Here is a 27,858-nt window from a genome sequence, read left to right as displayed (position 1 = left end):
TCCTGCGGTTTACGACCACGGAGTTTCGTTGCACCGGAAAAGAACAGGTTCTCTTCCGTCGCAGAGTTTCGCTATGGTAAGGCCGATACTTCCTAACTCCTAGTATATCTACCTCCATCATTTGAAAAAGGGCCGTTCCACCTTCGCGATGTTTAACTTTTCGGTCACCCCTACTTGGTGGGTGGGAATGCTGCTGGTGCTGCTTCAGGAAACCCGATTTGGAGAGCAGAGGTCTGAGAAGAGTGCGTCTCGTTGTGCTCGGCCTGGGGGCCGTCGCATGAGTCCATCCTTGACGCAGTCCGGCAGTGGCTTTTTACCCGGATTAACTTATTTTCACACGTTGAAGCAGTCTCAGATTCGCTTGGAGTGTACTGTGGACGCTCTCTTGACGGATGCTAGGGAGACCCGCGAAGTTTTAAAGGTCTGTGCTTTGCATGGTCTCTTCTGGGGTCTGGCAGGAAGTAATATTTGTTCAAAACGGGGCGTGAGTATGGGCTGGGCGACCTTTTCTCCTTGGATCAGGTATTACCCGTTAGCAGTTCCTACAGCTGAAGATGAGGACATTTCACTGTTAGCGGAGACGAATTTCTCTGAGTTTGGTGTCCTTTTCAGGCCCGGGGCCCCAAGAAGCACTTGAAGCGCGTTGCAGCGCCGAAGCATTGGATGCTTGACAAACTAACGGGTGTATTTGTGAGTATAACTTCATTTTTTTCTTCTTCAGTCAAGAGTACGTGCCAAGTACCTGTGGCGTGGTATTTCTTGGGGACGGTGTTTGCTTGTTATGTGGGATTTTCGTTGGTAAAGACTTCCCGCACCCTGAACTTGTCATTGCACTTTTCTGTGCGACAGAGGGCCAGGATGTCACGTCCTGATGGGTTCCTTTGCTGTTTTAGCTCCCCACTTTAGAGGGCACTTCTGAGCCCAGAGCTGAGTGGGTTAATGAATGTGTCCAATTCCACATAAGAAAGGAGTTCAATGACAGTCCGCTGAGTCCCCATTAATAATCAAATGCGTTTAATTTAAAGTTACCCTTTGTTTTAGAGGGTGGAGTAGCTGCTTTTTACGTTGAGCCCGAATTACTGGTTTAATAGTAAAGGCTACAGGAACCCACGAAACAAGGGCAAGGAGTTGTGTGAGAAACTCTGGAGGCTCTTGAACCGAACCTTGAAGACCTGGCAGGATGAGGGCAGTATACTCAGAGGCACGGGAGGCAAGCATCTCACAAGGAGACTAGGCAATTTCCACATTGATGGTGTGGTCACACTGGGAGAGAGTAGTTGAAGCTGTAAAGTCTTGGTCTTCTGAGACAGAGGAGCCAGTGTGAAGAAGACAGAATCGAGGTGCTTAAGATGCCAAGGGTTTTTTTGAGAAGGAATAAATGTGGTAAGAGACTGTATCTAGCCCTGAGGGTTTCCATTTAGGAGGCACTTAGTAACTAACTGATTTGGCCTCTTCTTGGTATAGTTTGAACTCTGAATACTGAGTAGTAGAAACTTGTTTTCCTTGTCCTGATATTTTCAGAGAGAACATAGATGGTGTGTTGGCTGGGGACCTGGATTTGCAACCTGTCCCTGTCAGTTTCTGCTTCCAAGTGCTACCTCTGCTACTGCCCCCTATTATCTGACTTCCCTGGATGGGCCATTGTTTTCTCTATTGTTAAGTGGATGAGCAAGGTACTGTTTTCAAGAAGACTTGCTGGGAACTTGGTCCCTTAGTCTTGTGGGCTCCTCTCCTTTTCCCTGTGGCATTGATGAAAGTGTGCGGTTAATGATTAATGATTGTGAGTCCGTTTTAAGAGGGACAAAGCTAAAGAGGGATCTGTAGAAGCAGCTTGAAGAACAGTCTCCATTAGAAGGGATTCTTGTGTGATCCAAACTTAAAAGGTAATTGAGGAGTGGTGTTCAAGACAGACCTTGAGACTTTTATAGGTACTGGTAGCAGATATCCAAAGGACAGTATAACACCGAAACTGCAAGAGTATAGGTTACAGGATTTGTTGCAATGTGAATTTGATGACACTTAAGCCGGCAGGCAGCCAAGAGAGGAAGAATGCACATTGAGTGTTACGGGGTGGTCCAGCAACATTGGCAGGGCTTGGATGGAACTTTGAAGCCTGGAATGGTGAGAGAGCAGTAGAATATGTCTTCATAGGGTTTTGGGTAAAGTGTAAGCTACACTTGAGATACATGGGATATAGTGTTGTGTTGAAGGGAAGTTTGAAGAAGCAGTACGAGTGGCAGTGGTGCTTGGGGCAGGGCAAAATGGGCAGAATGTTGTGAGGCTGGATTTGGGGAAGGAAGGGGCCCAAAATGGGATTTCCATGGTTGGGGATATGACCTTCCTAACAAGACAGACCTCTAAACTGATGAAATAATTGGCCCCTTGTGTTCCTCTTCCCCACAAGAAGTTAAGTTCAGCTGAACTTATGCAGAACTAAGGTACATCATCTGCTCAATCTGGTTACATAAGGAGTGGATCTTCTCATAGATCAGGTTATCTGCCCTTGTATTCTACAGGCACCTCGTCCATCAACAGGTCCCCACAAGCTGAGGGAATGTCTTCCCCTGATTGTCTTCCTCAGGAATAGACTCAAGTATGCGTTGACTGGAGATGAAGTAAAGAAGATATGTATGCAACGTTTCATCAAAATTGATGGCAGGGTTCGAGTGGACATCACATACCCTGCTGGATTCATGGGTAAGGAAAGAGTTCTTTGTTTTGAAGAAGGAACGGGTTGAGAGAAGGACAAGCTGTAGGGCTCTCATGTTTCCAGTGATAAAACCGGACACTGAACTTCTGATTTCTGTGGAAGTTACTGCTGGTCCTTTCAGAAGGAGAATGAGGGATAGGGAGAGGAGTGGCAAGGCTCAAGTGAAAAGCTGGAAAGGGGTTGGTAATGTAAATGGGATGAGGCCAGCAGTGGCTGCATGCTGGCGGGTTATCAAAGTTAGGCTCCTACCCTCCCATCAGAGACTGGGAGACAGAGGAGCTGTCCTTAGGTGTTGGCTGCAACAAACAGTAAATTCTTTTGGCAGCCTTGAGCTTTCTCAGGCAGGCACTTTGAGGGGACTGGGCTCATCTTGAGCTTTTAGAAGCTTTGTTAGTGTTGAGGTCTTCATAGGTCAAGGTTGAAGCTTAGTCAAGAGGAGGGCTCAGAGGAAACTGACTAATGATTGGTCAAGGAGAGAATCTTTGTCAGTGAACAGGGTTTTGGCTCTGTCTCCCCACTTTATTGATGACTTAACTATTCTGGATCTCCAAGGATGGATTTACAGCTTGGTCGGGGCGGAGGAGGGTAGAGGAGGGGCAGAAGGGTCACACACCTCTAGGGAAAAAGTGTACTGAGAGGGGAGGTAGGGAAAGGTAAGAATTTTGACCTAGTGCTTTGTTCACCCTTTTCGTGGTGAAAGGCTCAATATAGCTTTTTGTCTAGTATTGTCCAGAACGCTGGGGGATGATTACTTTATCAGGTGTGGATGCTACCGAGTGGCTGGGGTTCCAGGTCAGACATTCCTAGGATCCAGCCACTGAGTTAGAAAAGACAGACCTTCCTTTTCTTACTTTCCTTCCTTTTTTTTTTTTTTTTTTGCATTTTGCTTTCTTTCTCAAAACCCCAAATCCTGAGTGAGGCAGGACTCCTGATAAGTGAAGTCATGGAGGGCATAAAGGGGGCCAAGACATTGATTGGGCAGCCTGCTGAGCCTTGAGTCTTGCTTGCTTAAATGTGAGGTCTGCTTGTTCATTTGGTTTCCTGGTATGTGTGGGTGTGCCCATATGTGTTTGCTCCTGAGGATCCTGAGGGCATTAACCAAGAACACAGTCCCAAGCAGCCATTGCCCAAGAATGTAGGAAGCGGTGGAGCAGCCATAAATGTATTCACTTTCTTTTGCTGGACAACATGTATTGGGACAGGAGCAGGGGTTGGTTGGTTTTATTCAAGCACCCCCCATCAAGCGCTGGGGACTCTTAGGCTGCTAAAACATTCTCAGGTTCAACCTGGCATAGAGTGTTCCTGCTGTGCAGGCAAAAGAAACTTTGTGTTAATGATGTTCCTTATACCCTTTTGTGATCAGATGTCATCAGCATCGAGAAGACAGGTGAACATTTCCGCCTGGTCTATGACGCCAAGGGCCGTTTTGCTGTTCACCGCATCACAGTGGAAGAGGCAAAGGTACGTTGCACGAGTCAAGTGAGCTTTGTAGTTTCCAGACAGATAGGTCTGTTGCTGAGGTTGTCAGAGGGTATTTTAGCCAGATTCCGGAAATATTTCCTGTCTCTACTTGTTCATCTGGTTGTTTAATCCAGGTCTGTAGGTGCACACTGATAGAAAGTAATGGATTTTCCACATGAAACTGTTTTAGAAACAAGATATGAGTAAGCAGTTCTCTGAAGGACAAGATGTTTCTGTACAGGAAAGGTCTGTGATATTGGAACCAGGAAGACCTGGGTAGAAATCCAGACGTCTTGTCATTCTATAATTATGTAACTGCAGGCAACAGTACATAGAACCTTTTTTGAGTCTTTGTTTTCTTTGTAAATGATGATAATATGCTTTCCTGCCAGGTTTCTATGACTGTTAGTAGTAGTGCTGCCTTGCACTTTCTAGACATAGAAGATGATTGACTTCCTGATGTCTGCCTCAGCCCTTAAAGCTCCATCTTCCTTCCCCAGATTTAATGGCCGAAGTTTCAAGGAAACTTTCAAAGGAGTTCCTTTCTGTATGGACAGTAACTTCCATTTTTCTGTGTAGAGAAGACCTCTTTGGAAACCAGGATCACCCCTCAGTCATCCATTCCTCTTTTCCCTGGATTTAGGGTCATGGGGTGACTTTGTTTTTCACTAACCCAATCACTGTTACAGTGACCAGATGCCATCTGAATATGAGATGCATTCTGTAAGTGAATCACAATGTGTTACATTGGATGTTGTTTCCACTTAGTTTAACCGGCTTGTCTTTTTCTCTGTTATTTCTCTGGGGGGAACACATTAGAGTCCCTGTAGGAATTGACAAGTGTTTTCATGTCTGGATAGTTACTTAATTGATTGGTTGTTTGGTTGTTTCTGACTTATTTGGTCGTGTCCCTTGATGCAGGGTCTATTCTGCTTTTGTGGATTGCTCTTACAGGAGGTGCTTTGTTTTAGATGGTAGGAACTAGGCCTTGAATCATGCAGCATGTTAAGTCACGCAGGGTGTTGGGTTCTCTTGTACTTAAAAGGTAGAAAGCACAGGGGAAATCTTAAATCTGATGACTGGTTTCAGCTTTTGTATGGAATTTGGATCTCAAGAGACAACGCAGATTGGTAGTCCCTGTGAATTTTTAAGTGGGGGGAGATGGAGTGGGACAAGGAGATACTGGAGTTTTGTTAGTACCTAGTGCTGGCCCTACCAGATTGGCCAGTCAGGGTGTGAAAAGCTTGTGTCCAGGAGAGTATCACATAGTAGCGAGAAGTGCCAAATGGTTACCCTGGGTTAGTGTATGGGCCTTATCCTTGTGTAACAGGTGTGAGACTTGGGGAAGTTTTGATTGAGCTTGTTTGCTGGTTGTTTCTTTGGGCAGCTGGAAGGGAGCATTCCCTGTCACAAACCCCACTGAGTTTAGCTTGGCTTGAGCCAAGGACACAGCGAGTTCACAGTGGAGAATCACAGGCTCCTGGGATGTCAGTTATGTTGGGGACACACCAGGGATTCTTTTCATAGTTTATTAGTCCACCAGGTAGCATAGGTTAGTGGAGAGACAGAACATCCAAACAGCCCTCCATCTTTGAAAATAAGACTAGAAAAGTGGTATTTTGCGGGTCTTGGGGAAACAGCCTGATGGATTTCAAACATAATTTCTCCCCTTAACAACTTGGTATTAGTTGTTGAAGACCAAGGAAATGGAAGTCACTAGATTTAAGAATGGGAGATTAGGTCTATTTTTGTGGGTGATTGCCATTACAGTGGATGGGAGAAAAAGAAAGACTTTGGATGAGCCCATCATGAGCCTGCACACGAGTAATGGGAACTAAGGCAGTGCCTGTTCCCATTGTGAGTGGGGGTAGAGAGCACAAGTATCACCTGGAAGACTGCAAAGAAGACAGGGGTTTAGAATATACATCCCCTGCTGTGGTATGCAGGAAGCACATGTGTAACAGGGTGATTGAATATTTGGTGGTAGGATAAGGAGATGGGAGCTGCAGATCTTGGTGAAATACATGGATGCTTGAGAGAGTTGTGGATGGAAGGACAGTATCTTAATGCTTTCGGTTCAGCTTGCCTTGCAACTTGCAAGTAGATGATAAGACAGAAAGAAGTAAGTGCTGACTGAAATAGAGGACTGAAACACTGCTCAAAGGAGTTACAGTAGATGCTGTCTGAATAGTTGGCACAGAAACCTCATTGATATTGGGCAGCTTGTGTTCAGTGATAGGTGTGCATGGGGAGAGGGAGATTTCATATTGCAGAAGGTTTATGAACAAGATCTTGGTGGTGCAGGTTCTGTTTCCTGAAAAGTAGAAAACAGTGGTTAAAGAAATCAAAAAGAGGAAATCAGAGAGTAACTAACCAACCAGAGACTTGGGTTTATGGATTCATTCTTGAAGGTTGAGAAGACTGAATCTCATAAAGGTGACAGTTATTCTCAAAGTAGAAGATACGGGACAGTGGCTAGAAAGAGGCAGAAAGAGGGAGTTTCTTTTAAGATAGTGGGTGATGTTTGCCATTTGTTTTAGAGAATTGGAGACTGGTGCAAAAGGAGATGATCAAGACCATGAGTGGGGAGACTAGTGCCTTTTTGGTGGGCAAGGAAGAAGACAGGTGGAGGGAGTAGGCAGTTCAAGTTTAAGTTTCAGAAAAGATGGAACCTGAGCAGTTAGATTCGTTTCTGAGGGAGGCCAGCTGGGAAAGATTTCATATTAGTTTGTGTAGGTGTTGTACAAAGGGCAGTGGAAACTTGAAGCGAAGAGTTAATCTGTGGTTTGAGAGGGACAGCGTAGAATGCTCTCAGTGGAGCCTCACATTTGACATTCATTTTGGAGAATGACGGGAGGCCTCATCTTGCAGTCAAGATTGTATGGAAAGGGTGTCAATGGGGCAGGCATATTGTAGTAGGTGGTGATGTGATTACAAATTATGACTGGTCAAGACTGCTGAGCAGACAGATGGCAGAGTTGAGGTTTTTTTGTGGTAGAGTGCTATTCAACAGTTAAGAATAAACTTTTTCTCTGTAGTTCTTCTATTAAACAAAATAAATTTGAAAAAATTCAGTAACTTTTTGGATACAAGTGTTTTTTGGATTACATGGATGAATTATCCAGTGGTGAGTTCAGAGATTGTAGTGCACCCATCACCTTAGTAGTGTACGTTGAACCTAATGTGTAGTTATTTTTATCCCTGGCCCCCCTCCCAACCTCCCTCGTCTGAGTCTCTGACCTCCTCCTAACCTCCCTCATCAGACTCTTTGAAGCCCGTTATATCACTCTGTATGCCTTTGCATACTCATAGCCTAGTTTCCACTTATACGTGAGAACATAGGGGTTTTCGTTTTCCACTCCTGTGTTATTTCACTTTGAATAATGGCTTCCAGGTCCATCCATGTTGTTGCAAAAGGCATTATTTTGTTCCTTTCAATGGCTGTTTTTCTCCAAACTTCTGTCTCTGAGAGTGCTCAGAAACTGACACGTTCTGGAGGCTATCCTGTCTAAGCATTTTGCTTAGATATGCGTGGCTTACATAATACCGAGGCTCAGCAACCTTTTATTTCCCTGGCTCCCAACCCTCTTCTTTTCTCTCAGACATTTCCTTTTGTCTCAGACATTTTATTATAAGCAGTTGGTTTGGGGTCCTCCAGCTTATACTGTTTTGTTTTCATCCATTGTATCCTTGCCTTCATGGCTTTGAGCCTGCCTGCTTGCAGGACTCAATCTGAACTCTGATTCCTCTACCACATAGAGGCTGAGCCCCGTACTAGGAACTAAGGATTGAACTCAGAGCAGTCTCCTGTTTGCTGTCATTGTTGTGCCTTTCTCACTTGCCATTGGTGACCCAGAGGGCCCTACAGTCTTTGGGAGTCTTGGGGCTGGAGGACAGAAGGGGTGTCACATCTTTAAAATCTGAAGACAGTCTTTTCAGCTGTGGGACAAAGGAAAAATAATTGATTTTCTGCAGATGTTGAGGCTACCCTTGTGGTAAGAGGTTTAGCTCAATTGTAAGTTCCCCTCATGATATGGCCAGCCTTACCTTTAGTGAACCTCTAGTTTCCTAGCAGGATGGGCCTCTACTAAGCGAGAGGACCTAAGATGTAAATCCTGAGCTGTTCTGGCTACATGAAGGTGCATAGGTAATAAAGTCATTTGAGGTGGATGTGAGGAAAGCCTGCTAAGGTTGGCTGTTGCAGGAGCACTCCCGCTAATAAAAGTGTTCAAAAGTTTTTAGCCTGCCTTAGTCCTGGTCTTGAAGCACTGCAAACCTGGTCAGTCAGCTCTGTATAGAGATTAGACACAGAACTTTTACCTGTTAATGTGCTAGCATGCTTACAGGCATTTCACTCACTTGTAGATAGTTGCCAAGTGTAATCTGTATTTCACAGTCATCTGTGGATGCTTGAAGGACAGACATACATCGTGACGCTTGGGTTAACAGTTCCAGAGGGAACCATCTCATAGGATGGAGGGGGGTCACTTGGAACTGGAGGCACCTTTAAAGAGAGAGGCCATCTTTTTTCAGAGGGTGTTTCACATGTGCAGTTAAAGGCAAAGGACCTTTGGGCCCAAGGCTTCAAGTTTGATGCTGTGATATAGCAGTGAACAGCATGGTGCTGTTGCTATCCATGCAGAAACTGTTAGTTAGTGAAAGGGTCTGTGGAGGATATAGGAAAAGAAAATATTTTTACTTATTTTGTTGTTGCTATCTCTCTCCTGACTGTCAGCAGTACCTGCTAACTATTGTGACTCCCTTAGCACTGTTCTCAGCTTAGCTGAGACAGTACACTGGACAGGATGTATGTGAAAAGTGGAGGGCAGCAGGTAGGCTTTGAGGTGTGAATAGGCCTTCTGTGAGTTCACAGTCATAGAAATTGCTTGGACCTGTCTTACCTGTGATATTTGGAGCTAATGAGCCAAGGTGGAAAAGGGACAGGATTAGCTTTCAATGGAAACGTTTTAGAATCACTCAAGTAGGTTCAGGATGTCACATACAAAAAAATGTGGAGGACAGTTGGGTGACAGGAATGCATTCAGCAGGCCGTGATGCAAAGACTTGCTTGATGAAGTTGGAGGGGCAGAGGTAGAGAGGGCCAGATTTTATTCTGAACACAGAGCAGTGATTGTAATAGGGATATCAGTAATAGTGACCTCAGTAACTGTGTGTAGAGCCATTTCAGAACTAGAGCTTGCCTTTCAGAGTTCTTTCTCTGGTTATCAGGGACAGAGGGTTTCTTAAATCTAGCATGGAGTAGAGCTGGAGAGATTGAAAATGCCCACTAGTAGCCCTAGCTTGGTTAAAGTAACACTGCATTAGTAAGTGGTCACTGGATTGGTACTGATGATTGGATACTACATTTTAAAGGTAAAGTGCAAGTTGCTCTTCTAAATGAGGATGGAAGAGTGAAGTTGACAGATTGTGTTTAAGTCTGGCTCCACTGGTTGCAGAATGTATACTGAGTAGTGTAATCTTTCTTATGGTTTGGTCCCAGGACTTTTGGAGGTATAAGGGGAAAATGTGTTTTCTCTGTCTGGTTACTCAGCACCTCTATCTAGCCTTACTTGCCCTAGACTCAAACAAACCTGGATTCTTAGCCCACTGCTTTGGTACTTATGGACTGTAGCTTGGTAGTTTTCCACTTGGAGTGGAGGGCAAAGAGAAGAATGGGCTTTGATAGTCGTAGCTCATCCACATGTATTCACCCTGAAGTTGGGCAGGTTAGTAACCCTCTGTGCCCTTGGTATACCATTTATTGTCTGAGGCAGTTCTGCTTGGCTGCTCAGTGAACCTCAAAGACCTCCTTTCAGTACCCTGGACACTCTGTGTCTGTGTCCATATTGTCCCTCTGCCTCATCACACGTAAGTATTTTGCTTACTGTAGCACCATAGCTTGATGATTTTTTGTTCTGGTACATAACCTTATCTGCTGAATTTGGTTGTATATTGGATCTGTCTTCTCTTATGGGGATATTTATACCTGGTTGAAATGAATATGCCAAGTTGTATTCAGTATCTTAATGACAGCAACCCCTCCCTGCCTCTGCACACATTCACATTACCTTCATTACACTTGTTTACGGATGGCCAAATACTTACCTCCCTGGGTGGTGGGACCATTCCTGTAGTCACCTTGGTTTGCACTGTGTTTGGTTTGCTCTCCTGCTGCCCACCATTCACTCCCTCCAAGTTCCATCCAAACTTTCAAAGGGCTTCTGTCTTGCTGTGCTTTACTATGACGGGCAGTAGAACAAAAGTTTTACACATTGTGGCCTTTTTGTATGCAAGCAGGTTTCTGATGTATTGTCCTTAGGGCCAAGTTCTGGACCCAAAGGCATTCCTAAGGTTAATTTGGGGGTGGTACACACAGTGGCAGGGCAGCCAGAAAGGAGGATGTGGTTTTCCTTTTCCTTTTGAAAGAAAAGGGCTCAGTCAGCCTAATTGTCCCTTGAAGTGCTTCCAACTTTTCTTTAAGAGCTTTAATTGGTATGTTTGCATGCAGCATCTGGGTATTTCTTCAATTTCTACATTTATGTTTGACTTCTGAATTATAGTGTCTAAAGTTTCCAGTTGGTTGGTCCAGTAGGCAGTTCTGATCAGGGAAGCTAGGCAGCTTTCAATTCTTTGCTTAACTCATTGGCCAGGAAAGCTGGAAATGATCTTGAGTTTCTATTTGTAGTGGTGGTAAATGTGAGGTGGTGGTGGCAAACAAACTGAACACTCACGGGAGAATGCCTGGAGGGGTGTGTCAACTGTGAAGTTTTGATTTGAAGAGAGTGCTCTCATTAGATTGACTGCATAGGATCCAGGCCTTAACATGGATAAGTGGGCTTGGATATGCCAGGCTGATGAATTCCAGATTTACCTTAACTGGTAGAGTTAATGTGGCCTAAGTTCCACATGTGGAATAGAGTCTTTTGTCACCTTTTTGGACTGCTGGCTTACATTAAATAGCCTCACATCTCCATAGCACCTTGAGTGGTGTTGAATCTATAGTAGCAGCAGAAATAATATTAGCTGACATTTACTGCTTTGCCAGGTCCTTTATGTTCCATTATCTCATAAACTTATTAGATGTAGTAGTGTGCAATAATTATTCCCATCTTGCACCTCTGAAGCTTAAGGGGACAGTATTTCAACTTGGGCCTTTTTTATAGGAGAGTGAGCCCAAGCTCTGGTTACTTTACTTACCATGTCTGTTTCCACACCTCCTAGGCAGGTTAAAAGCAGTGATAAGAGAGAAGCTGGCAAACCTAGTTAGTCCTGAGAGCCCAAACATAGGGGAGAGAGTGAAATATCTATAGAGGAAATGCAGCAGTGGATTTAAAAAAAAAAGTGGCTCGTCGAGTTCATTTATTGTACAGTTTTTGGAGTACTTCTGTCATCTTTTCAGGGGGTTTTTCTGTCATCTGGCACTGTGTGTTTGTCCTTGTCATTTTCACATTTACCCAGAATTTGTCCTGAGACTTCAGAGGACCGTACTCAGTTTAAGTGTGGAGTTTTTAATATCTTTTAACTTTTATAAGCTTTTTCTCCCAACAAAGCTGAAAGAAAACCCGCTTTGTCAATTCTGAGCAGTGACACTCCATGGGGAGCCTGTGCTATGTAGGATGGGCATTGGCAACCATAAATGGATAATGTTCGTTTGAGATTACATAGTGTACCATTGGGGCTTGGATAACTCTTGGACTGATACATGTACTTGGTATGAGACATTTTGAACTGCTCCTGCTGGTAGATGTCATGAGCAACACCAGAGTGGTAAGTGTTAAACAAGGAAATAAAGCAAGTAGATAATGGGTTGTGCCATTTAAAAATGAGATGAGGAAGAGCAGCATTGTGTACAGAAAGCCTGTAGCTGGCCGAGACAGCTGTTTTTACCTAACCTGGTCATAAAATCCTCATTTTTTTTTTTTTTTTTTTTTTTTTGAGACAGAGTTTCACTCTTGTTGCCCAGGCTGGAGTGCAGGGGCGCAATCTCAGCTCACTGCAACCTGCACCTGCCGGGTTCAAGCAACTTTCCTGCCTCAGCCTCCCGAGTAGCTGGGATTACAGGCATGCACCACCCCCCTGGCTAATTTTGTATTTTTAGTAGAGATGGGGGTTTTTCCATGTTGGTCAGGCTGGTCTTGAACTCCCGACCTCAGGTGATCTGCCTGTCTTGGCCTCCCAAAGTGTTGAGATTACAGGCGTGAGCTGCCGCGCCTGGCAAAAGCCACATGTGCTTAGCAGTTCTTAGTAGTGGTAGAGTTAAGTTTGTCTCTGGGGCTCTTTGTTACCACCGCTCCAGAGTTGCCGGTTGAGGACTATCAATCAGAAATATGTCCCTGAAGAAAAAATGTTATACCAGTTGATTGTATGTTACTTCTCAGATACACAGGCAACAAGCTTTTAGCCTGTGATAAAGGACCAGAGGTTAGTTCAGCTGAGCACTCTTCTAGCAGCCACCAGAGGGTTCTGAAACAGATTCCCCCTTGGCAAGGTTTCCCAGATGTCTAAATTACTAAATCAGTATGGGAGGTCATCAGCTCTGTGACTGGTTAATGTAGTTTTTCCCAGGAGCACTCTTTATCTGACCGAGGAAATGCTGGAAATTGATGGGATAAGTAATTTCTGGGTGGCTGCTTTAGTCTGGCTTTGTGTTTACATATTGAATTGGTTTTCCTTGCTGTGTTTATAGTATAAGTTGTGCAAAGTGAGGAAGATTACTGTGGGAGTGAAGGGAATCTCTCACCTGGTGACTCATGATGCTCGAACCATCCGCTACCCAGATCCTCTCATCAAGGTGAACGATACTGTGCAGATTGATTTAGGGACTGGCAAGATAATCAACTTTATAAAATTTGATACAGGTAAGTTTTTTTTTCCCTTGTGTTGTCTGCCACCTCCCTCTTTGTCTTCTCTTTTTCTGTCTTTCTATTCTTCTATTTTGTCTGTACACCCATTATGATTAGAGAGAACTAAAACACATTTGGTTTTCCCTAAGAGAGAGCATATTGCATCATGTTCTCTTGGGTTTGCAGTGGGTTCTTGATGTTGAGTAGAGGTGTGATGTCCCTTTGGGCTATCTCCAAAGCCCAGCCTCATTCAAGAATGTAAACCATAGCTATGTAAACTCTGTGTCCATTCTGTTTGTCACGAGAGGGGAACTTTGTTTTAAATGCGATGAACTTTAGCTGTGTTCCTTGAGGTGAAGGGCTGAAGTTGTCCAGATAACCTTAAGCTAGTGATGAGGAAAAGATGTGTCTACAGCTTTGTTTCTCCTCCCTAAACCTCAGGCTCTGACTCCTGACAGGTTTACACCCAAGTGCTTGCTAATACCTGGTCAGCTAAGGAAGTAAATTATTTTTTTATTTTTTTATTTTAAGACAGAGTCTCGCTCTGTTGCCCAGGCTGGAGTGCAGTGGCGCAATCTCGGCTCACTACAAGCTCCGCCTCCCGGGTTCACGCCATTCTCCTGCCTCAGCCTCCGAGTAGCTGGGACTACAGGCGCCCGCCACCGCGCCCGGCTAATTTTTTTCTATTTTTTAGTAGAGACGGGGTTTCACCGTGGTCTCGATCTCCTGACCTCGTGATCCGCCCGCCTTGGCCTCCCAAAGTGCTGGGATTACAAGTGTGAGCCACTGTGCCCGGCCAGGAGGTAAATTATTTTGCCTGACTTGTTTTAAGAGAAATTTCTAGAAATGCAGAAACACTGAAAGAATAGGTCAGGGACAACAAACAATGGCAACTCCTTTTGTGCCATTCTTCAGTGACTTTTGTTCTGTTGCTTATCTGCCCTCCCTGTTTACCTGCTTATGGCACCCCCACAGTCCTCAGTTGGACCCTGATTTAAGACCTAGCCAAAGTCCTCAGTTGCCTTGGTGTTTGAGCCCAGGCTGGCTGTCTTGAATTCAGTACTCCACAGGCTAGGGTTGTCTGATTGTTGTTTGACCACTATGACCTTGTTGTACCTGTGCTGTCTGCACTTCTGTTATTTACTGTTGACCTGAAAATTTTAGCCAAGAATGTTTGTTTCTTGGCTGTGAAAGTTGAGAGAACTTCCCATTAGGGGAAAACATTGAGAGAGGGGATATTAAACAGGATGTGTCATGCTTGTGATACCTAAACCTGTTGTTTGATTTCAGTGTGACCACAGAGATAAACAAACATCATGCACCTCCTAGTAATAGCAGGAAGTAATAGCAGGAATACTTACATTCAGGAAGTATTCTTGTCAAAGAGTCAAGACAAACTTGGATAAAGGGACAAAGGAAACTGTGTATATGTTGGAACACACTTAAGAAACATTGCAGAGTTACTTAGATTTTCGAGTGGCTTGCCAGAATATTTCAGGTTCAAATGATTTGATACTGGCCATTTCTTTCTAAGTGATCCAGCACAGGACTGCATGGGTAAAGATCAATCAAAGACGGCCAAGAGTTTAAAAATGTTACGAAGCTGGAGAGTGGGTAGGTAGGAGCATCTTATGCTTGTCTCTCAAACTTTTGCATAACTTCGAGAATAATTTTTTTTTTTTATTTTTTGAGATAGAGTCTTGCTCTGTCGCCCAGGCTGGAGTGCAGTGGCACGATCTCAGCTCACTGTAAGCTCCACCTCCCAGGTTCATGCCGTTTTCCTGCCTCAGCCTCCTGAGTAGCTGGGACTACAGGTGCCTGCCACCATGCCCGGCTAATTTTTTATATTTTTAGTAGAGATGGGGTTTCACCATGTTAGCCAGGATGGTCTCGATCTCCTGACCTCGTGATCCGCCTGCCTTGGCTCCCCAAAGTGCTGGGATTATACGCGTGTGAGCCACCGCCCCGGCCCTAACTTTATTTGAAATATATATCCCTTTGTCTTACACAAACATGCTTCGTATTAAATTTTTTCCTTATTTGCTTATTACTTATTAGTTTACTTCATTTACTCCTGGGAGTTTACATAAAATAATCTCAGAATGACAAAGCCAACATTCCTAGTAACAAGAAACCCACTGAGTGCGGGCAAAGGTTTCTTTGTAGTTCTTGGTTTGTTTAGTTTCAAATGCTTAAATAATTTTTAACTGTGGTTTCAAAAAAAAAAAAAGACGTCAGAAATTTACCACCTTAACCATTTTTAAGTGTACAGTTCATTAGTGTTGTTAACTATATTCACATTCTTATGTGGCAGAGCTCCAGAACTCTTTCATCTTGTTAAACTGACACTATGTGCTTTAACCAACTCTGCCACTTTGTCCTTTCTACAGCCTCTGACAACTACCATGCCACTATGCTTCTGTGAATTTGACTCTTTCTGGTGGTGTCTTAATAAGTGGAAATGATAGTGTTTGTCCTTTTCGACTAGTTAACTTTGCTTGGCATGATGTCCTCAGGGTTCATCCATGTTGTGGCATGTGAAAGTATTTCTTTCCTCCTTTTTTAAGACAGTTTCACTCTTGTCGCCCAGGCTGGAGTGCAGTGACTCTATCTCTGTTCACTGCAACCTCCATCTCCTGGTTTCGAATGATTCTCCTACCTCAGCCTCCTGAGTAGCTGAGATTTCTCGCACCCATCACCACACCCAGCTAATTTTTGTATTTTTAGTAGAGATGGGGTTTTGGCCTCCCAAAGTGCTGGGATTACAGGCGTGAGCCACCGCACTTGGCCAGTATTTCCTTCCTCTTTCTAAGGCAGAATAATACTCAGTTGTGTGTGTATACCACATTTTGTTTATCCATTCCTCTGTGGATGGACATTTGAGTTGTCTCCACCTCTTGGCTATTGTGAGTAATGCTGCTGGGGACACAGCTGTGCAGACAGCTCTCCCAGATCCTGCTGGATGTTTTTGTATACATACTCAGAAGTGGCATTTCTGGATGATATGTGATAGTTTTGAAATTTTTAAGAAACCATTGTCCTGTTTTTTGTAGCAGCCTTGCCATTTTACATTCTTACCAACAGTGTAGAAGAATTTCAGTTTCTTCACATTCCTTCCCACACTTTGCTGTTGTTTGCTTTTTATATATTTTCTTTTTTTCTTCTCCTGGCTATCCTGGTAGGTATGAGGTCATATCTCATTATTATTTTTTTAAATTTGGAGTTCTGTGATAAGTAGAGATGTTGAGCATCTTTCTGAGTGTTTGTATGTCTTTGGAGAAAGGTCTTATTCATGTCCTTTGTCCAGTATTTAGCTAGGTTGTTTCTGGTATTGTGGAGTTGTAGGACATCTTTAGATAGTATCGGATGTAAGATTTGTGGATGTTTTTTCCCATTCCATAGGTTGCCTTTTCGCCCTTACCAATTGTTTCAGGCATCATTGTTACTTTGGTTGGCAGGCATTTTAAAATTTGTCAGGTTTTGCTTTTGGTGCCATGTCTGGGAAATTATATCTCTTATGTCATGAAGCTTGTGGTCTCTGTTTGTCTTTGGAGCTTTACAGTTTAAGGCCTTACGTTTAATCTGTTTAGAGCTGCTTTTTTTGTATATGGTGTAACGTGAGGTATTCTCCATGTTGTTTCTTTACATGGGGACCTAGTTTTACCAGCACCACTTGTTGAAGTGACTGTCTTTTCTCCGTTGAGAGATCCAGGCACCCTTGTTGAAGATCATTTGTCCATATACGCTTGGGTTTATTTCTGGGCTCTATTATTCTTCCTTCGGTCTGTTTGCCCATCTTTTATTCCAGTATCACACTGTTGGATTACTGTCATTTTGTATTTTGTTTTCAAATTAGGAAGTGTGTTATCCAAGTGAGTCAACCACATTCAACTTCAGTTTTGTCAGTTTTTGTTATTCTGTTTTAAAAAATCAACCCTTAGCTTTTTTCTTTTATCTTACTGTTTTTTTCTTTTATGTCTGCTCCGGTCTTTAATTTCCTTCCTTCTGCCAACCTTGGGTTTATTCTGTTCTTTTTCTAGTTCCTTGTAATGTAGTTAGGCTGTTCATTTGAGGTCTTTCTTCTTTTTTAACATAAGCATTTTTGAGCTGCCCTGTCTTGTGTGACAATTTTTGACTTATAGTCTATTTTTTCTGACCCAAGTTTGGTCAGCCCTGCTTTCTTTTGCTTACTATTTGCCTGGAACTTCAACTTCAGCACTTCACTTTCAGCCTGTGTGTGTCCTTAAATCTGAAACTGGTCTTTTGTTAACAGCGTATAGTTGTAACTTGATTGGTTGGTTGGCTGGTTTTATTCATTTAGCTAGTCTGTGTCCTTAGATTGGGGTGAAGAGTTAATCTGTTTTACAGTCAAAATAGTTACTGTTAAGGAAGGCATTAATTAGTATAGCTCTGTTGTTAATTGTTTTCAATATGTTCTGTAGCTATTTTATACCTGTTTTTTCTCACTTATTACCTGCCTTTTTGTGTTTCGCTGCTCTCTACTTTTTTTAGTGACAAAAAATGAAAGAATGCTTTGAATCCTTTCTGATTTTATTTTGTGTCTTCCATGGTTATTTTCTTTGTAGTTACCAAGGGGATTACATAAATTATCTTAAAGTGAAAACAGTCTGTTTTCAACTGTACCTTCAGTAGCATCTCCATATCCCCTCAGACCAATTTTGTTATTGATGGCACACATGAATGTTTTTCTATTGTGTATCCTTTTACCATTGGTTTATGGTTGTTGATGTGCTTTTGTGTTTCAAGTTCTGTACCAGACTTAAAAGTGATTTATACACCTTTGTGATCTAGGATTCTCTATTTGTCTGTATATTTACCTTTATCAGAAAGCTTTATATTTTCTTTCCTTTTTTTTTTTTTTTAAGAGAAGTCGTCTCGCGGTGTTGTCCAGGCTGGAGTACAGTGGTGCCATCTCAGCTCACTGCAACCTCCGCCTCCTGGGTTCCAGTAATTTTCCTGCCTCAGCCTCCCAAGTGGCTGGGACTACAGGCACATGCCGCCACACCTGGCTAATTTTTTGGTATTTTAATAGAGACGGGGGTTTCACCGTGTTGCCCAGGCTGGTCTCGAACTCCTGAGCTCAGGCAGTCCACTCACCTCAGCCTCTCAAAATGCTAGAATTATGGGCATAAGCCACCGCGTCCGGCCAAACTTTGTATTTTCATATGGTTTTGTGTCTGACATCCTTTTGTTGCATCCTGAAGGGCTTTTCTTCAGCATTTCTCGTAGGGCAAGCCTAGTGGCTTTTGCTTACCTCGGAAAGTCTTATTTTTTTCTTTCATTTTGAAAGTTATGGTATTCTTGTAAGGACTAAACCCCGATTATTATCTTGCCCGAATCCCTATCTAAGGGATCTGGAGAGTTATGCCCTACAAATGAGCATGACTCATCATCAGATGGGTTTTATTTAACCCTATTATTTCATGACTTACGTTCCAGTGTGACTCTGGGATAACATTACAAGACAATGAAGAAAATAAAAATATTTTACCCCAAAACATGTTTCTTTGCCATATTTTGAAATGGCCCTGCAAAGCTGTTCTTTGTGGGAGTGGAGGAAAAATCTGCATCTGTAAAGAATCTCTATTAAAATAGATAAATCTTTTTCTTCCAGACCCTCCCAATCCTAAAGAGATAAACTAAAATCCAAATAAGAAACATTGGTCATCTATTGTCTCTAAGGGCAACCACTTTAAGACTTCAGAAGAACTTCAGTCTCCATCATCTTTTATCTTAACCTGAGCATTCCCTTTCCCTTCTTAACAATCCCAGGCAAACTCAACCGTCAACTAGAAAATGTTTAAATTCACCAATAGGCTGGACCTGATAACCCCCCAACCCCGCCCTTTCTTGACCAAACCAGTGTATTTCTTAAATGTATTTGATTGATGCCTCATGCCTCTCTAAAATGTATAAAACCAAGCTGTGCCCTGACCACCTTGGTTACATGTTTTCAGGGCCTCCTCCTGAGGGTTGTGTCATGGGCCATGGTCACTCATATTTGGCTCTTTTATAGATAGACTCTTTTCATTGTCACTTGATTGACAGTTTGTTCCTTTAAGCACTTTGAATATGTCATCCCACTGTCTTCTGGATTGCAGAGTTATAGCTTATCTAGCAGGAGCTACCTTGTAAATGATGAGTCACTTTTTACTTGCTGCTTCCAAGATTCTTTCTTTATGACTCTTGATAGTTTGATTATATTGTCTCTTGATGCTTTGGGCTTATCCTAGTTGGAGTTCAGCTTCTTGAATTTGTATGTCCATCTTCTTTCTCACAATTGAGAGTTTATTCTTTTCTAGTAGGCTTTTTGCCCCTCCTTGTCTTTCCCCCAAATCCTGTTCTCATTTTCTCTGTTTCTGTCTTTTCTCCTTCTAGGACTCTTGTAGTTTGTATATTGTTCCTCTTGATGGTGTCTCCTACTCCCTCTCTTAGGCTCACCTTTTTTTTTTTTTTTTTTCCTTTTTGTGCCTCTGCCTTGTTAATTTCAGTGGCCTGTCTTAAAGTTTGCAGATTCTTTCTGGATCTGTGATTTTTAGATTCAGTTCAGTTGTATTCAGTTCCAGAGTTTGATCCTTTTTTGTGGGTTTCCTTTACATTGTTGATAATTCTCATGTTGTTTATGGATTGTTTTTCTAATTTTGTTTGTATCTGTTTCCTTAGTTTGATGTGCATCTTTAAGATGGTGAGTTTGAATTCTTTGTTGGTAACTCATACATCATCATTTCTTTAGGCTCATTTTTCTAAAAAAAAAAACAGCCACCTCTTCCAGTCTTCACCAAGTATCTTCATACAGGGAGTATGACCTTCACCAGTCAGCCAGGCTAGAGGTTTTGGGGATATCAACTCAGGGCTTGCGTGTGTACTTTCTTGGCTGTGCTTCTCTGAAGCCCCTAACCTTTTGCTTTGCCTGATGCCTGTCTTTGGTACTATGGCCTCTCTGTTGTTGTAATAACTGTTACGTATATCCTGTTCCCACCCCCATCCCTGTATGTCTTTTTTTTTTTTTTGAGGTGGGGTTTCATTCTTGTTGCCTAGGCTGGACTGCAGTGGTGCCATCTCCACTCACTGCAACCTCTGCCTTTTGGGTTGAAGCGATTCTCTTGCCTCAGCCTCCAAGTAGCTGGGATTACAGGCATATGTCACCATGCCCGGCTAATTTTGTACTTTTAGTAGAGATGGGATTTCTCCATGTTGGTCAGGCTGGTCTTGAACTCCCATCCTCAGGTGATCCGCCCACCTCAGCCTCCCAAAGTGCTGGGATTACAGGCATAAGCCACAGTGCCCGGCAATTTTTGTAATTTGTAGTAGAGACAGGGTTTCTCATCATGTTAGCCAGGCTAGTGTCGAACTCCTGACCTCAGGTGATCCGCCTGCCTTGGCCTCCCAAAATGCTAGGATTACAGGCATGAGCCACTGTGCCTGGCATTTTTTTTTTTTTTTTTTTTTTTTCAAGACAAGAGTCTTGCTCTGTCACCCAGGCTGGAGTGCAGTGGCATGATTTCAGCCCACTGCAACCCTGGCCTCTGAGGTTCAAGCATTCTTCTGCTTCAGCCTCCCAAGTAGCTGGGATTACAGGTGTGTGCCACCATACCTAGCTGTGATCCACTGCAGTAGAAAATTTTGTTTTCACATACTGCTTTGTCCATAACCTTCCTCTGACTTCAGTTTTTGGGACTTGGATTTAACTTGTATTAGAGCTTTTCACAGTAGACTCACTCGTTCAGTCTTCTCCATTTTTCATCCTTTTGTCTTTCCATGGTGCATCATGAGCAGTTGTTCTCAGCACCTTCTGTTTTTCTGATTCTCTCTTCAACCAACTGTAGACACATTTCATTAAACCCATTCCTTTCCATTCTTTATTTTGGTAACCACATTTTTCATTATTTGTTTGATTTTCAAATCCACTAGGTTACTCTGCAAAGGTGGGCTTCTTGTTGATTTACGTTAGTTTTGTTATGTTTTGTTTTTGCTTTTATCCTTATATACCCTTTCAAGGCAGTTCCAAGTTCTGCATTTGGTTTGTGCTATGTTGAGGGTGATGTTCTTTATCACAGTGTCTTAGTTCCTTCCATGCTAGACACTACATATAAAGTACTGTTAGTAAGAATACTATGCAATCAAGATGATTCTGCCTTCCTTATATCTGGCCTCTGGGCTGTCTTAGCAGCATGAGATCACCTTGATCAAGACTTGAGATTCCCTTGCTGGCTGTCCAGACAGGGTGAATTCCAGATTTTAAGTCATTGGGAAGACGGGATCGTTTTGGGCTCAGGTGTTTGTGAGGGTTTTGCCTTTGGGGTCCAGCTAATTATGGGAAGCGTCTGCTGTTTTCACCTGGAGACTGAACCCGGGGCTTTGATTTCTATTCTATTGTCCCTGTGAGACCATCAAAAAGAAAGGAGCATCTCACAACAAAAGTCAACATTAGTTTGCACTCAGTCTGTTTTCCTGGGAGTTGTCTGATGACATAAAGAATAGAGCTGACACATTCAAGGATTATAAAATAGTGATTCATGTGAAGGGTCTCAGCTTGCAACCTCCATTTACTAATGTGCCCTAGTAGGTATGATTCTAAACGTCACGGCCTTTTTATGGGAACTTAACACACCTTGAAAGAATCAATGTTTTCATCAATTTGTAGCCTTTCTTCACTTTCAGAAGCAGTGACAAACAAATGAACTATTATTAACAATTTGAATTTGACCATAATTACTTAACTCTGTTTTTTTCCCTATGCATACTAAATCCATAGTGTTCCTACATGAGGGCTCTGGAGAATGAACTAAAAAAAAACTTTGTGCACCTTTTAATTGACATAAGCATTGCAAGGCATTTCTGCTACTCTTGCCTAAGTACTGATTTTCTCTTAAAGGAGGCTCTGCAATTCAGTCTTGAGCAAAATAGTAAGTTTTAATTGACATTTCATCTTACCCCTTTTTTGGGATTATCTTCTGATTACCAGCTAACTCAAACCCTGCATTTTGTTACTGGGCAAGTGCTTTTATCTAAATCTTCCTTAACTCTACACCAAAGCATAGTATAAAAAAGTTCTTTGTAACTGAGGTTGTTAGGTGCTACTCATTTACCGTCTTCTCAGTAGTTGCCACAAGGACCCTAAGGACTGGCCAAGTACACTGACCTAAGAAACAAAATCTTGGGCCTTTTATGTGATTTTGTTATCTTTCAGATAGGGGTCTGTGGGTACTTTTTTGTGACTTTAGTGGGTATCCATACCATCTTACACAAAATTACTTTCAAATCATTTCTCTAACTCTCCAGTACACTTGCTAATGTTGAGGCAAAACCTTTGGTCCTTTTAATTCCTGTGGCTTGTCACCATGTCAAAACACATATGCAGCTGTCCCTGGGTTTCTGTTAAAAATCTGCATGTTGGATCAACCAGTGTGTTTGTGGTAGAGAGGGTCAAACTGCAGAAATCTGTTGGATCATTGTCAGACTGAGCAATTTTTACCTTAGAGATAATTGTAATTTTCTTGCATCCTGTAGTCTCATCTTTAAGATGCTCAGACTGAGTTGGGTTCTTCTGTTTCCCATCAGTTTTTGAGACAGCAATAAGTGTAGTATGTTTGTGCCCTTGATTCATAGATTATAATTTCAAATTTATCCTGGAGTTTTTTAGGCTAGCTTACTAGTTTGTGTTTTGTTTTGTTAGTATTAAGACAGGGCTTTATTCTCTGGCTTTGGTGGTGTGTCTTCTTTAAAAAAATAGGATGTGTCCTTTTTTCTTTTTTTTTTAAAGTGTTTTCACATAAAAAAAGAGGACTTGTGGCTGAATCTTTGTTAGCAGTGGTTTGAGGGAAAATTTTTCTTAAAACATGCTTATTCTGTGATAGGTAAAACTTCCTTGACAAGGTAGCCTGTGTCCTAGATAGTATACTTATACTAGATGGTTATGTCCCGCAAAAATAACTCTAGATATCTGAAACAAATGTATTCCTCCCAGGGCCCCCTGAGAGCCCTTGGAACATTGGAAGATTCCCCATCAAAAGACTGGATTAGCTAGCTGTCCAGTTGAAGGCCTTTCATTATTGTCTAGTCTTTCTCATAGCCTGAATTTCTGCAGTTCTCTCTCCCTCTCAGTCATCCTCCTTATCTCTCTACCCATCCACCCTACCCAGTGCTGTTCCTTGCCATCTTTGTCAACCCCAAAATGATTATTTATTCAACCTTTGAAGAATTATTGTTGGACAAACAATGCAGGGAAAGCTTATGATTTGAAAAATCCTTAGAGGCCTGCCTTTAAATGCTGACTGCAGTCTAATTCAGAAATAGCATTCGTTTACAGTGACAAGAGTTCTTGAAATTACAATTTGGGGATGATGCTCCTTGAGCCTGTGTGTGTTAATTGGTTTTAAAGGCAGCAGGCCCCTGTCTGGTTTTAAAATGACTCCTCTCCTGTTTGTTTTCCTTTCCCTCTAGGCAATTTGTGTATGGTGATTGGTGGAGCCAACCTCGGTCGTGTTGGTGTGATCACCAACAGGGAAAGACATCCTGGTTCTTTTGATGTGGTGCATGTGACGGATGCCAATGGCAACAGCTTTGCCACGAGGCTTTCCAACATTTTTGTTATTGGCAATGTAAGACTTACACTCTCTTTACTTCTTTCTAAGAAGACTCATCCTAAAAAGCATAAAGACCTGCATCCACTACTGGCGTTTGTCTGTTCTTCTTCCGGTGTTAAGGTTCACAGAGTGCAGCAAGCTCTGTATTTAGAACCTCTGAGAAGAAACAAGATTAGATCTAGAGCCTTGCACCTGCCTCTTCAGATGGTCTGTGTGAGAAGCCAGCAGTGTCATGCAGTAAATTAAGTTAAACTCAGCCTTGCAACTTTTGCAGGGCTACACCACTGGTATGGGCTGGATTAAGGTCACTGGCTCCAATCCTGGTAGTGCTATGCCCCCTTATTTTTTGTAAGTGAGTCTGCTAAACCCCTCTGAGACTCCATCTTATAGTTCATCAGTGAACATGTAGTTGATGGAGATTGATGCAAGGGGGCTATGAGTGAGTTGCTAATTTGAGAATAAGGGCATTTACAAGGCACGTAACACTTGTTAGTTTCCTTTACTTGTTCAAGATGATCTTGCTCTGGGATCTTTTGAGACCTTTTCAATGAAGGAGCACCTCTGAAATCATGCAGTATCCTTACATGGGAGTCAGTTGCCCCAAGACTTAAGGAAAGGGCAAGGGACATAATCGAAAAGCCTTTTTTTTTTTTTTCTTCGAGACGGAGTCTCGCTCTGTCGCCCAGGTTGGAGTGTGGTGGCGCAGTCTCAGCTCACTGCAAGCTCCACCTCCTGGGTTCACGCCATTCTGCTGCCTCAGCCTCCCAAGTAGCTAGGACTACAGGCACCCGCCACCACACCTGGCTAATTTCTTTTTGTATTTTTAGTAGAGACGGGGTTTCACCATGTTAGCCAGGATGGTCTCGATCTCCTGACCTGGTGATCCACCCACCTTGGCCTCCCAAAGTGCAGGGATTACAAGCATGAGCCACCATGCCCGGCCAGTTGAAAAGCTTTTCATTAAGCTGTTCAGCCCTAGGAGCAGCATCTTTGACTTGTACCCTGGCAGTCCTTAGGATATTTGAGAGAAGTGGTACAGAGGCGAAGCCTGCTGTTGTTTTTTTGGCTGTGCCATTCAGAAGCTCTATAGTTGGGCCATTCCTCTTCTCAGTATTGAATTATGAAACCTCAGTTTATACCTTTGAAAGCAGAGGATCAGGGAAGTGAGTAAATGCATGTAAAAGTTCTGTAAAGCTGGTGATAGGGTGCTGACAGGTCACAGCTTCAAAACTATGAGAACCTGAAGTCAGTGGCCTTGCCTTTAAAAATGCTTATGAAAAACTTGTTGGCTGGTTGCTTCACATAAAATAGAAGCAGGAAGGCCTTTATTTAGCAGCTAAGCAGTGAGGAGTGGGATGGACTGTGAGAGGCAGATAACTTCTCAGGAGACATGTATAAGGAAGTGTTTATTTTGTTTTAAATTTTGTTGGGTGGTGTTCTGTTAGCTGGCTATTAATGTAAAGGAAGGTATGGGGTGTGTGTGTTGGTGGAATGTTTTTCTCTCCTCCCTTTCTTTCTGTACTTATTTTTATCTCCTTCTCTATTGCAGGGCAGTAAACCTTGGATTTCCCTGCCCAGGGGAAAGGGCATTCGACTTACTATTGCTGAAGAGAGAGACAAGAGGCTGGCCACCAAACAGAGCAGTGGCTAAATTGCAGTAGCAGCATATCTTTTTTTCTTTGCACAAATAAACAGTGAATTCTCGTTTCCTAATGTATTTTTCCCCCTTTTGGATAATAGTAGGGTTTGAATTTGCTCATGAGTTTGGCACTGTCTTAAGATGTCTAGGAATACCACCTATACTTCCTCTGACTCTCCAGTAAATAAACCTTTGCTTCCCTCATACATGTTACCCACACCATCTCTGTGGGCAGAGTCGATGGAGTAGCATTACAAAAGGAAGTACAAAAAGCATATGACATTTCGGAAAGGGCGGCATTCTTTTGTGGAAGCTATCGGGGACGGTGTTAGTTTCCTTGCTTGTTCACATTATTGACAGAAATTAAATCCTGTGGCTGTAGGACTGAGATCCCTTTTTCCTTGCTGACTGGCAATCTGAGATCTTTTCTTAGCTTCTGGAGGCCATGTGGCTTCTTTGCCTAAATGTCCCATTTCTCCATCTTGTTCAAAGCCAGCTGTGGCAGGTCAGGTCCCTCATATACAAAGTCTTTGGTCTTTCTTTGACCCAGTCAGGAATGGTTCTCCACTTAAGGGCCCATTAGAATAACCTCTTATTCTCATGGATTGTCACTTTAATGTCATATTTGTAGGATCTTTGGATATTGCTTTTCTTACAGAAACTTCTATGGCTGGTGGTGCCTTTGCCTGAGTTTTGCTTGCCTGCTGGGCTCGTTCTGCCCACTTGGCATCACTGGCTGTGCTTGGTGTATAACACTAGCCTGGATCCCACGCCTGCCAAGGGCAAGCCAGGCATGGAGCAGTGAGGGGTGTGTGAACGAGCATGGGGTCTGGCCACTGTGCAGTCACACATGCTGGCTGCTGCAGCCGGACCAGGTGTACCACAACAGCTTCCACAGTTGGCTCTGGGGAACACGATAGCACTCAGAAGCTTGGAGATGCCAGGAACTGCACAGTCTCAAATGGGGAGCCCACATCCCTGGCTCAGGGAGCTCCCAGGTCTTGGCTCCCCAGAGTACTGCAGGGCTTCTTTCCTCATTGCCTGGAATGTGGGAACCAAGGGGAATGTATCAGCTCTTTTGTGTTACAGGTATATTAGGATTGACATTTGGTGGGTCGTGAGTTCTTGTCCCGCGTCCAGGAAGAATGAGGTACGTGGAAGAGTGGAGGGTGAGCAAGACAAGGAGGAGCTTTATTGAGCTACAGTACAGCTCAGAGGAGACCCATGGGGCAGCTCCACTCCTCAGCCAGGATTGGAGCAGGCTCTGGGAGCCAGGAGTGGTCAGTGGCAGCAGACAGCCTGATCCTGGGGGACAAGGCGTGCCTTCCCAGGTCCCCAAGGTTGCAGAGTGCAGAGATGGTATTGGGAGCAGGGGTGACATCTGGCAAGTTGTTCTGTGGCCCCAGTGCCGGCCTCTGACAGGTTCCTGACCCTGGAGGGGAGTGGGGGTATAGGGGGGGCCAGGGTGCCTCCAGGAGCGTATCACCATTGCTTGGTGGTCACCCCATGGGCCCCAGAGACATAGCCTTAGGAGGCCCTGGCAGAGCCAGGTGTATGTGTGCATGCACCTGTGATAATCAGATTTTTTTTTTTTAATTGAGACAGAGTCTTACTCTTGTCCAGATTAAGGTGCAGTAGTGTGATCTTGGCTTATTGCAACCTCCCCTTCTTGGGTTCAAGGAATTCTTGTGCTTCTCAACTTCCCAGGTAGCTGGGACTAGAGGCACCTACCACCATGCCTGGCTGATTTTTGTATTTTTAGTATACAAAATTGGCCAGTCTGGTCTCAAACTCCTCACCTCAAGTGATCTACCCATTTTGGCCTGACCAAGTACTGGGATTACAGGCGTGAGCCATTGTGCCTAGCTGATAATCAAAATTCTGACTCAAGTTCAGCAAAGATACTACACTGGAAAGAAGTGGGATAAGAATTATCTTGAGTACTGTGTTTATTGTAGTCTCATAGACACCTCTATTTCAATGTCCCTTCATCTCCTTATGACTGACAAATCCAAAACTGAATATGTTGCTCAAAAATGTTTTCTCTTACCATCCCTTCCTCCCTGATGTAAGGACAGGATGTAAGGACATCCCTTTCCTCATGATGCTTGAGAACCTAGGGTTATTGTTACCTTATTCCTCACCTTCATGTCATCGTCTCCCTCAAATCCTTTCTGTAAGTGGGTGAATTTTAAATCATATGTAAGTAAACTAATCAGCCACCAAACATTACCAGCTGGGTAAATTTCTTCCTATCCATTGCCACTGTCACTCCTCTGTTGGAGGATTTTATCCCAGAAATACTTATCTGACCTATCCTCCTCCATCCGGTGCCTATTATTTGAGTTTGGTCTTCCTGTATTTTAACTAGCTGGTGAGCTCAAAGAGCTACACTGTGAATCCACGACTTTGTTTCCGCGTCTCAGGTTTGCCCTGGGGCTCAAAGGCAGCAAGTTTTGCCCTCACAAAATACCGCTCCTTCATTGTTTGATATCTTAAACTCTAAAGTATATGTCTGCACATTGGTCCTACTCTTTGCCCTACAGAGGCCCAGGACCTGGCAGCCTTTTTCTGTCAGAGATCGAGCCCTCAGGCCTT

At 43.2% G+C, this 27,858-nt stretch overlaps 1 protein-coding gene across 2 annotated transcripts; it reads left to right on the top strand.

Annotated features, from left to right (window-relative positions):
* On the top strand, positions 1-25,325 carry RPS4Y1 (ribosomal protein S4 Y-linked 1). Of its 2 annotated transcripts, none has more exons than XM_032756522.2 (7): positions 1-76; positions 613-690; positions 2,517-2,697; positions 4,074-4,171; positions 12,858-13,029; positions 23,479-23,636; positions 25,171-25,325. In XM_032756522.2, exons 1-7 carry the CDS (start codon positions 74-76, stop codon positions 25,270-25,272), a joined length of 792 nt encoding a protein of 263 aa, XP_032612413.1. In that variant the 5' UTR covers positions 1-73; the 3' UTR covers positions 25,273-25,325. The 2 variants fall into 2 exon arrangements, with proteins under 2 accessions (XP_032612413.1, XP_032612412.1); XM_032756521.2 differs by lacking the exon at positions 1-76 and adding an exon at positions 123-421.
* Positions 25,326-27,858: the final 2,533 nt, after the last annotated feature.

Source organism: Hylobates moloch, unplaced genomic scaffold (genome assembly GCF_009828535.3).
Source record: "Hylobates moloch isolate HMO894 unplaced genomic scaffold, HMol_V3 SCAFFOLD_92, whole genome shotgun sequence".
Classification (NCBI taxonomy): domain Eukaryota; kingdom Metazoa; phylum Chordata; class Mammalia; order Primates; family Hylobatidae; genus Hylobates; species Hylobates moloch.
The sequence above is the reverse complement of the archived record's forward strand: the minus strand, read 5'-3'. Positions and strand labels throughout refer to the sequence as shown.